Genomic DNA, 10,881 nt, shown 5'->3' with positions numbered 1-10,881 from the left:
CGCGAGGGAGGCAAGGCAACTGAAGAAGAACGGTAAAATACAACATACATGGGTAACAAACTGTAAGATTTTCATTAAGCTAAACGGGACACCAGAAGAGGCAAAAGTACTGATAGTGAGGAACATGGAGGATCTGGACAAGTATAACTGACACCAATGTATCAATTACACCAGGAAATGACATGGACACGTTGAAATTAATTCTTCAACAGAAAGTAATTGATCTAGATTGTGAATATAAGGAGCATAATATAATAGATCCAGAAATAGATTCTGAAAGTATCTTTCTCTCTTCTTTTGTTAAAAATTGTAATTATTTCACTCAGGAACAATATGTAAAAAAAATCAACCTAGACGGGAAGCTCTCATTAATTCACTTTAACAGCAGAAGTATGTACTCTAATTTTGATTTCATTAAGGACTACTTGCAACAATTTTCTCGCCCCTTTAGTGTTATAGCCATCACTGAAACTTGGTTCAATGTCGATAAAGGAATAGATTTCTGTTTGAATGGATATGATTTATAATACATGAATAGATTAAATAAGGCGGGCGGTGGGGTTGCTATATATGTTCATAACTCTATAAAATATAATGTTGTAACAACTATGTCTATGGCTATTGATGGAATTTTGGAATGTTTGACTATTGAGATCATGAATGAAAAAAAGAGAAATGTTATAATAAGTTGCATATATCGGACACCCAGTTCAAGTATTGACACTTTTAATGAATGGATAGAAAAAACGTTTGCTTCGGTGAACCAAAAATTACTATTCATCTGTGGTGATTTTAATATTGACTTGCTAAATCCAACAAGGTTAAAAGCCATTGATGACTTTACTGACACGATGTACAGCTTATCACTATATCCAACAATAACAAAGCCAAGCAGAATAACATTACATAGCGCCACTATTATTGACAACATTTTTACTAATGTCATGGATTTCCAAATTAATAGTGGCCTGCTTGTCTGTGATATAACTGACCACTTACCAGTTTTTACTTTGTGTGACTGTGATTTTAAAAAAAATAGATTCCAAGATCATGATAGCAAAGCGAATAATAAATGAAGAAGCAATTCATGCTTTCAATTTTGATGCCGCACAACAAGATTGGAGTTCGGTGTATGAAGAGTCAGATGTGGACAAGGCTTATGATAATTTTCTAGATATTTTTACCATGTTGTACAATGAACATTGTCCTGTAAACGAACACATGACAAAGAAAAAAAAGATAAAAAGTCCTTGGCTCACAAAAGGAATTATTAATGCTTGCAAAAAGAAAAACAATCTGTATAAACAGTTCATCAAAGTAAAAACAAAAGAAGTGGAACAAAGATATAAAGCATATAGAAATAAATTGACTGATATTATAAGAACGAGCAAACAACTTTATTATAGAAGAAGATTATATGAAAATAAAAACAATATAAAAGGAACTTGGGATGTGTTAAACAACTTAATTAAACAAGGATCTTCTGGAACATCATATCCTGAATATTTTACTGATGCAAATGGTGAAAATCACAACATGAGTAATATTGTCGATGGGTTTAATAAATTCTTCATAAATGTTGGCCCTGAACTAGCAGCGGACATCCCGTGTCATAAAAATGAAAATATCAGTAATATAAAATCAAATCCCTCTTCACTGTTCCTCTCAGCTACAAATGAGCAAGAAGTAATAAATATCACATTAAAATGTAAAAGTAAGTCTTCAATGGATTATCATGACATAAATATGTCTGTAGTTAAACAGGTTATTCTGAATATTGCTAGTCCCTTAACATATATCTGTAATTTATCATTTCAGTCCGGTTGTTTTCCAAAAAAAATGAAAATTGCGAAAGTAATACCACTATATAAAAGTAATGACAAACACAGTTTTACCAATTATAGGCCTATTTCTCTACTGCCTCAATTCTCAAAAATTCTAGAAAAACTTTTTAATTCAAGACTAGAAAAATTCCTTGAAAAACATCAAATAATTAATGTTGGTCAGTATGGTTTCAGAACGCAAAGAACCACTTCAATGGCGATAATTGAGGCAGTAGAAGAAATTACTGATACACTGGATAAAAATAAATATGCAGTTGGTATTTTTGTTGATCTCAAAAAGGCCTTCGACACAATCAATCACTCAATTTTATTGGATAAATTGGAAAGATATGGTATTTGAGGGAAAGCTGGTAACTGGTTAAAAAGTTACCTAACGGGTCGGGAACAATATGTTAGCATAGGGCATTACCATTCAGAGAAACTTGGTATTACATGTGGTGTTCCCCAAGGGTCAGTGTTGGGACCAAAACTTTTCAATGTATACATAAATGATATTTTTGATGTTTCTCAAGTACTTAAACTCATACTGTTCGCAGATGACACCAACATATTTTTCAGTAGCGATGATTATACTGATCTTGTAATGACCGTAAACAGGGAGCTAAAATTAATAAAAAAATGGATGGACATAAATAAATTATCATTAAATATAAATAAAACTAAAGCAATGTTTTTTGGTAATTTAAAATATAATATAGAATTACCAATTATCATTGAAGGTGTACCAATTGATAATGTGAGTGAAAACAAATTTTTGGGAGTCATAATTGATAACAAAATTTCATGGAAACCCCACGTCAGACACATAAAAACCAAAATTTCCAGAAGCCTCGCAGTTTTGAACAAAGTGAAACCATACCTTGATAAAGATGCACTTCGTACTCTGTACTGTACCCTGGTTCTTCCATATCTTACATATTGTGTGGAAGTGTGGGGAAACACATATAAAAATACAACTAATCCATTAGTCACAGTACAGAAACGAGCACTGCGTATTATTCACAAGGCTGGTTATCTAGATCATACTCACAAATTCTTTCTTCAGGCAAAGTTACTTAAATTCCAGGATCTGGTTAATTACAATACATCCATAATTTTGTATAAAGCTTTAACTAAATTTCTACCGGCAAATTTACAAACTAGATTTGAAATTCGAGAAAAGGTTTATAATGTGAGAGGCTCTGGAGAATTCAAATTACCCAGAACTCGAACAACCCGTAAAGGTTTTTGTGTGTCTGTACGTGGTGTGAAAATCTGGAACAGTCTGAGTTTACAATTGAAACAATGCAAAAATATTCATAGATTTAAATTCCTCTACAAACAGTTGGTCTGGTTACAGTATACTCAATGATGGTTTTTAGTGTGCTCTGTAATGTCTGTTCTCTTACCATTGCTGGTATGGATTCCAAGAGAAAAAAAAAAAAAAAAAAAAAAAAGAAGAGTGTGTGTATGTATGTATATATACGTGCATGTGTGTGTAGATATATATGTATGTATGTACGTATGTATATGTATGTGTGTTTTTTACTTGTAATTATTACTGCCTGTTACCTGTGGTAATACAATTTATAATTTATATATTCTGTATTCAGTTATGAAGGCTCTAATTGTTGTTTGCGAGCTGCCATTGAGATGCTTGTATGTGTCCGGGGCTGTTGATGGGTCTGTATGTAATGATGGGCGTAGCTGCGGGAAGTTTATTGTTTTTTGATGATGAGTGAGTATATGGGTGGGATTTAATAAGTTTTCTTCGTCCCACTCCTTTTTCAGGCAATTTTTGTTTTTTGTTTGTGCATTTTATGTTCAATATAGGTATTTGTTGTGCCTGAAAATGAACAAATAAATGAATGAAATGAAAAATGAATGAATTATTTGGTCCTTCATAGCCAGATCAGAAAACATCAGAACTGTTATCTGTGACTCTCTTCCAGGATCCAGCACTGATTCCTGACGCCGTGGGGAGCCAGCACCGAAGTCTGTCGACAGCCCTCTTAGACGAGGAGAGAGCCCCAGGATGTGAATTCGGGTCTGGGCCGGTGGCCTGGTCCACGGCGGTGGGATTCAGTCTGATGATCCGAACCCCCAGTGAGACGTCCGAGGGTGAGAAACACTATTTTGGTATATAAAACGGCCGAAAAGGTTTAAAGTAACGTGATAAAATAGGTTTAAGTTCGCCTAGTCTAGAAGCCTCGGTGGGAAAAAGTAAACAAAGCTGGGGCATAGAAGCAGAACCGAGAACGTGTGGACATAGCCTAAATCTAACTGGGCTATGTCCACACGTACCCGGGTATTTTTGAAAACGCAGATTTTTCTATGCGTTTTTTAGGCGTTGGAGCGTTCTTGCTGTTTCATAGTCTTCCTCCTCTTTGCTCCAGGTCTTTGTGTCCACAGTCGAGCGCCTGTTTCCATACGTCACTGTAGTCCTGGCTGAGCACAAATGGCCTCCTCGGATCCCAGCGGCGGTGTCGCAGAGGGTGGCTCTACACCTGAATGCAGCATCGCTGCCCACGGGGCAGGAGCAGCTTTATGCTTTACTGGGAATGATGGACAAATACGACTTTATCATTGAGGTGGACACAAAGAAAGGTGGTGAAGCTGCCGCTGTGGTGAAGGAGCTCAGTGCACAGCGTGCAGGGAGAGCAAGCAGAAGCCTGTATATTCTACCTCAGTGATCACAGCAGGTTTCAATGTGCTTTTATATTCAAAGTCACCACAGAGTCTCAGTTTGTCTCAGTGTGTAGATTCAGCAAACAGACACTATCTCTACTTTCAAGATTAGGCTTCAAACTTTCCTTTTTGCTAAAGCATATAGTTAGGGCTGGACCAGGTGACCCTGAATCCTCCCTTAGTTATGCTGCAATAGACGTAGGCTGCCGGGGGATTCCCATGATGCACTGGGTGTTTCTTCTTCACTCTCTGCATTGAATGGTGGTCTGATTGTGTTTCCTCTGTATAACTGTAGGGTCTTTACCGTACAATATTAACTGCCTGAGGTGACCTTTGTTGTGATTTGGTGCTAAAAAAACTGAACTGAATCTGTGAAACCACTGCAGATCACTATAACACTAAACATTTCAGCCCTTTGGGGGGAGTTGTGCTTTTGTTGTGAAAATCTGTTCCTGCTCTTTTCCTCTGCAGGCATTACAACATGGTTTCCTGGATTTTGAAAGGTTCAGTGCAGAAGAATATGAACATTATGAGGTAACAGACTGCAGAGTGCTGACTGTGCTACAGGTCGATATCAATGAAAACAGGACCAGGATACAGTAAGAAATAAGTAACGTACGCTTGTTATTCATCCAGTTTATTTGCAGTGCTGTTAGTAACACAGTCAGGGCCAACCAAGGGCTCGTACGATGTCCAGGCCTGCCTTGGTGCACGCTGTACTTCCTCAGTTTCTCAGTTAGATTGATCCATAACTCACCCGTCCAAGTGATAGACAGTCAGTGAAGTAAAGGTCAGCTCACCTGTGTCCACTGCAACAAAACTGATTTCCAATGAAAGGTAAAAGCCCGTATGTGTTCATTACTGCAGTGGTGGTATAATTAAGGTGTTCTGGATCCATGTTTTTAACTGATATGTCGCTAACCTCTATCACAGTCTTTCTTTCCTTTCTTTTTGTGCTTTTAGCGAGTTGAAAATGGAGATATGAACTGGATCGTTCCGGGAAAGGTTCTGGCGTTCAGTAGCCCTCATTCTCGTGGTAAGATAGAAGATGGTGAGTCAGAATCTCTAAGCTAAAAGCTAAAAGCATGCCTCCAAACCAACATCAGTGCTCACGTTGCTTGGCCTGACAGAAGGCCTGTGCAGCCCCTCAGTGCCTGCACGTCCTGAAACAGCTGAGAAGAGCTAACCTTACCCTGCTGTCTTCTGATGGCGTGTATTGTTTCCTGCTTAGTGCTGTCATGTTGTTACGGCTGGATTAGACGAGCCTGAGCCCTGCAGTGGCTCGGGGTTTCCCATGATGCACTCATGCTTCTTCATCACTCAGCTCTTTTTACTTCCTGTGTATTTACACCACTTTGCACGTAGTTATTATTCCCCTCTGGCTCTCCAGTCCGTCTCTTGTCCCGTTGTCCTCCCCTCACCCCGACCACATGTGCAAGATTGCTCCCCCTCCCTCAGCCTGGTTCTTGTTAAAAGGGAGTTTTTCTTTCGCGCTGTCAGCAGGTGCTTGGGGCCGTTCGATCGTTGAGTTTTCTCTGTATTTAACGTCTTTACCTTACAATATAAATCAGTTGACACTACGTCATTGAATCTTATTTTACGTTTGCATTAAGAGACAGGACTTGCATTAAAAACAGACCCTCGCTGATTGAAACGTACGACGTAACTCAGTTGTTGTTGATTCTGTCTCCAGGTTATCCCCTCCACACACCCGAGGCATACTTCTCATACTTTTGCCAAAATGACGTAACGACCGTGGTTCGTCTGAACAGGAAGTTGTATGATGGCAGGCGGTTTGAGGATGCAGGATTTGAGCACCACGACCTCTTCTTCCTTGATGGGACCACGCCCTCTGACCTCATCGTCAGACGCTTTCTGCATGTGTGTGAAAGCACAGACGGGGCAGTGGCAGTGCACTGTAAAGGTAGGACTGCAAGTGTTTATGTATGTTTAATTGATGTCATTTATTTCTTTTATCTTAACTTTGTCTCTTTAAACACTCCATCCATTTACAGCTGGATTAGGCCGCACGGGCACTCTGATTGGCTGCTACCTGATGAAGCACTTCCGGTTTACTGCAGCCGAGACGATTGCTTGGATCAGAGTCTGCAGACCTGGATCTATCATCGGTCCACAGCAAAACTTCTTAGAAGAGTGAGTTTGTGCCTCAGCTGTGACGCTCAAACCAAACGCTCCAGTTTCCGTGACTCCAAAGGTATCAGTCGGAGACAATCATTAAGCTTTAGTGCCGTTCATGAAAGTACAGGAGTAATGCTTTCCAGATGATGTGCACACAGACACGTCTGCAACACTTCATTAGGATAATGTCACAAAACACAAGCAGACGGCAACTTCACCTCCAAGGTGCACGGAGAAAGATCTGACGAGGTGAAGACTCCAGTCACAGAGTATTAGGGAACCATAACGCGTTAGTGGCCTTCATCAGGGTCATTGCGTTTATCTGTGAAGGTGTGATTGGTCCACTTTTTCTGTTTCCAGTCTTTTTTATTTAAACACAAGCTGTTTGACATTTTGCAGTGACCCAAAAGGCGTTGGTCACTGAGTACAGCTGTTCTCTAATACTTCGAGTGTCGCTGGAGTCTTCACACGAAGCACAAGTAGATCAGGAAGTAGATCAGGAAGTAGATCAGGAAGTAGATCAGGAAGTAGATCAGGAAGGGTTTGAGGTGTCACCTTGGCCTTCAACGTCGGCAGATCTCAATCTCATCGAGCATCTGTGAGATGTGCTGGACAAACAAGGCCCGTCTGTCCTTAGGCTGTGGCATCTATTGCTGTTACCACACAAGATGTTTCTCCATGCTGAGGTCATGGTTGGAGCATGCTGGAAATGTAGTAAAAGTTAGAAGAGAAGCAAAAGGTGGAGGTCAGGGTGGGGCATTCCCCAGGGTGCCCATGTGCAGCTGGTGGTGACTGCAGCAGTGGGAAACTGGTGGATGATGAATCAAATCGAATTAAAAAAGCCTGAAACTGTGTTACTGCTGCAGACTGCAGTCAGCTGGTTTCTCTCCTCAGCTCTGGACGCACACTTCCTCCTTACGCCACAGTAGTGCTCTGTTGCTAATGGCTACTAGCTTTGTGTGTCTACTTACACGCTAAACCAGGATGTTGAATGTTATACCTGCTAAACATGATATCACAGTTAGTTTGTGGCGTGTGTTTGATGTTTGTGTGCAGGAAGCAGCACAGTTTGTGGGTTCAGGGTGACGTGCATCGGTCTAAACAGAAGCTGGTCCAACAGAGACGGAGTCGGCAGCAGCAGCTGCAGCAGCAGCAGCTTCACCGCTCTGACTCTGTGCAGGGAGGCAAACAGGAGGCAGTGTCCTCGCTGCTTTCCAGCATGGATGACCTGTCAATCAACACCGTGCTCTGCAAGTCATATAGCTTGGATGAGGTCAGCGGTGTGACTTCATAGCACCTTGTTTTAATGGTTACTGCAGAATTCAAACAGGCTACTGAGTTCTGATCACAATGTTGTGTTTTCATGCTGCTAATTGTGTCTTTCTTTCTGTGTCTGTGCAGAATAACTGCAAAGAAGTCAGTCTGACACAGGGAGACGAACTGAGAGCACTGAAGGGAAAACGCCCACCGAGATCAGCGTCATCCTGCTCAAGGTACCAATATCTGTAATTTAATTAATGATAAATGGTTATTGTGGTCAGTGCAAGAGACACGTTGAGAATTAGCTCAAAACAGAGTTTCTATTAACAAGGAGATATAATAGACACCAACATGTTTTTGTGGATGTCAGAAAGTACATAAGTGACTGTTGTCGAATGCTTTGTTTGCACGCTGTCTAACAGACAGACTGGACTGCATGAAATCCTGCTGTGTTCTCATCTGTGCAGCGTAAATGTTGTGTATAACCTGCTCGAGCTCATGCATCCTTTTTTGTTCTTCGGTTAAACTGAAACCTAAATGCAACAAGAGAAGTTGTTGTCTTTGGATACTTTAGTTAATCATGAGTGAGATTAAGGTTGTGGAGGTTGTCAGAGTATTCCTTCTACTGCCTGACAGTGTCCTCAGTTGGAGTCAGCAGGCCTCCATCTTTACTGGACACCGTGTTGGTAGAGCACCACTTCCCCCTCCTGACGGTTTGCCAGAATCGCTCCTCCTACGCCCAAGTTTTTGCTGCAGCCGCGGCCTGAGCTGCGTTTCGATTGGCCTGCCCGCTGCCTCTGCTCTCCACCCGTGGCTGCCGCCAGACACACAATCAGTAGATAATACCTCTGCTCACTACAGTTTTTGTTTTGGTCCCTGAATCCACGGCCCAAATATAGCAGATATATAAGATGCTGCCATAGTTCAAGAAACATTTCATAAAAAGTAAATAGTTACAAATCGGGGATATGGGAGCTGCGGCAAAAAGAAACCAAAGGACGACCACGAACCAAACTCACAACGTGCTTCTCCTGTAAACTAACATCACTAAACTGCTAACCTGACACAACCAAGAACTGGGCTTCCACGGAGGTTAACTCGAGGTACCTCCCACACGTCGAAGCGTATTTGTCTCTTGTCTCTTGTACAGAGTGTGTGTGCAGATGTTGATTCCTGCAGTGAGCGTAGAAATCATCAGAAGGATTTTTGGAGAAGTTGTTCGTTGTGCTTGTTTTTGTGAAGGATCAAGTTTAGTATTTGCTCTTGGATCACACACACACACAAATATGAGGTGTTCTTGTTTTCTGTGTCAGGTTAAACCTGTCCAAGACTTCACACTGCTCCATCCTCCCTCCCCCGAAGCCCTCCAAAGTCCACCTCACCCCCTCTTCTACTAAAAAGCTGAGACGAAGTTCCTCTACCACCACTGCTCCGCAGATCAGGAGGTTGGTGTCTGTGCTTTTGTTCCTTACTAGAAGCACATTATAATAAAACCAATATAAAATGTGATGTGCTGATGTCTCCACAGTCCCTTCAGCCTCACTGTGTTCAGCACCAGGCCAGCACTGATTCACTGACTTCACACTTGGGACGTTCTGGTCATGAATCAGCCCAGCTGATGATGGACTCGCTGGAAACTGGATCAGCTCTCTTGCACCTTTAATAGGCTGTAAATCCTTTTTTAGCCCCAATAACTACTTTTGGTTTTGACAGAGCCAACAGTTTGTCACCACTTTAACTGGTCACGTGGCCCATTCTGTGATAACAGGGCCGACACCATAAATCATCACGTCTCTTGGGTATAGCAGGCAGGTAACTGTAAAAAACTGCTGCTGCATATTGCAGATATAACATCTGCTAGATGCTGAATGTCCCGTTGTCACAATCATTTTGCTGGAAGCAAAGGACACGTGCAGGTGCAAAGACCAAACAACGCTAACAGGGGATAAAAGGTCGTGGCCCGAGGACTGAGTCAGACCATCGCCAAGAACAGTCTGGGTGCTTCTGATAAACGGCTGCTGCCATTTGTCCATCCAAAGTTCAGAACCACAGGATGTAGACGGCCTGAAGCAACATCATGGTTGCGGAAACACAGACCTTTAGAAGTCGTACCAAAATCCACGCCAACTTTGGCAGATCACAGGTTTCTTGGCTGCACATGATGGACCTAGCTTATTTGGCACGTTGTTGTAATGTTGTCTCCTCATTTTCAGTACTTTAGTAACCTGGTTGGGTTAGAGAACCATAGCAAACCACATCTTTTGTAAGAGATCGGTGCACATTGTTCAAGAATTAACAACTGGACGCAAAATTGTCTTGCAAGACCAAGAGTGATACACTGCTTCTGCTATAGATGTTATTTATATTTTCCAAGATTTCATCGATAAAGTATGACAAACTTATATTTGTTGGTCTTTTAATGTTCGACATGCTTATAATGCACTTTGAAAACCTCTGAGCACACATGCTAGCAATAAAAGAAACAGAACAGAGGCAGCAATATAACATAGCTAATATTAACAGTGCAGTGAATCCTGCTTGTGCCGTGATATTCAGGACTGCAAACCGAGCAGCATCACTGACTTTCAGCTTGTTGTGTTTGTGGATATATGACTGACTTTAATTATCCATCAAATCATCACATCTCTGTAAGATTAAGGTCGACTATATATATATATATACACACATATGAGGCTTTAAAACCAAGTTAATGCTGAAAGTACAAACATCACTAATGTTACAAAACTTTGCCACCATGTGGCCAACAGTATTGTTTTATTGTTCTTCGTTATTAAACATTCGCACATAAATAAGTGACGTCATATTCAGTACTTACTTTTGACAGTTCACCCTTCGGCAGCTCCCTTCTGCCATATTTTGCGGCAAAATTATCCACACCCACCGCCACGCTATGATTTGTGGGATATATGGGACCACGAAGCGTGCACCGGACCACGCTTGATATTTGGGG

At 41.2% G+C, this 10,881-nt stretch overlaps 1 protein-coding gene across 8 annotated transcripts; it reads left to right on the top strand.

Moving 5' to 3' along the window:
• The first annotated feature begins 4,786 nt into the window (after nt 1–4,786).
• LOC146498556 (dual specificity protein phosphatase CDC14AB-like) lies at nt 4,787–10,349 on the top strand. 8 transcript variants are annotated; one of them, XM_085140064.1, is made up of 8 exons: nt 4,787–5,110; nt 5,475–5,562; nt 6,205–6,435; nt 6,527–6,665; nt 7,707–7,923; nt 8,052–8,143; nt 9,224–9,355; nt 9,439–10,349. In XM_085140064.1, exons 2-8 carry the CDS (start codon nt 5,493–5,495, stop codon nt 9,485–9,487), a joined length of 930 nt encoding a protein of 309 aa, XP_084996190.1. In that variant the 5' UTR covers nt 4,787–5,110; nt 5,475–5,492; the 3' UTR covers nt 9,488–10,349. The 8 variants fall into 8 exon arrangements, with proteins under 8 accessions (XP_084996190.1, XP_084996187.1, XP_084996189.1 ...); XM_085140061.1 differs by having other exon boundaries at nt 4,787–5,348; XM_085140063.1 differs by having other exon boundaries at nt 4,788–5,045.
• The last annotated feature ends 532 nt before the right edge of the window (nt 10,350–10,881 follow it).

The sequence above is a fragment of the Neolamprologus multifasciatus genome, chromosome 18, assembly GCF_963576455.1.
Source record: "Neolamprologus multifasciatus chromosome 18, fNeoMul1.2, whole genome shotgun sequence".
NCBI lineage: Eukaryota > Metazoa > Chordata > Actinopteri > Cichliformes > Cichlidae > Neolamprologus > Neolamprologus multifasciatus.
Note: the sequence above shows the minus strand (reverse complement) of the source record. Positions and strands in the feature narration are given on the sequence as shown.

Bases quoted from the DNA above. Each gene is read 5' to 3' on its own strand.
- LOC146498556 (XM_085140064.1), top strand. From the start codon at position 5,493: ATGAACTGGATCGTTCCGGGAAAGGTTCTGGCGTTCAGTAGCCCTCAT. The intron at 5,563-6,204 runs GTGAGTCAGAAT...TTCTGTCTCCAG, and splicing joins TCGTGGTAAGATAGAAGATG to GTTATCCCCTCCACACACCC. The intron at 8,144-9,223 runs GTACCAATATCT...TTTCTGTGTCAG, and splicing joins TCAGCGTCATCCTGCTCAAG to GTTAAACCTGTCCAAGACTT.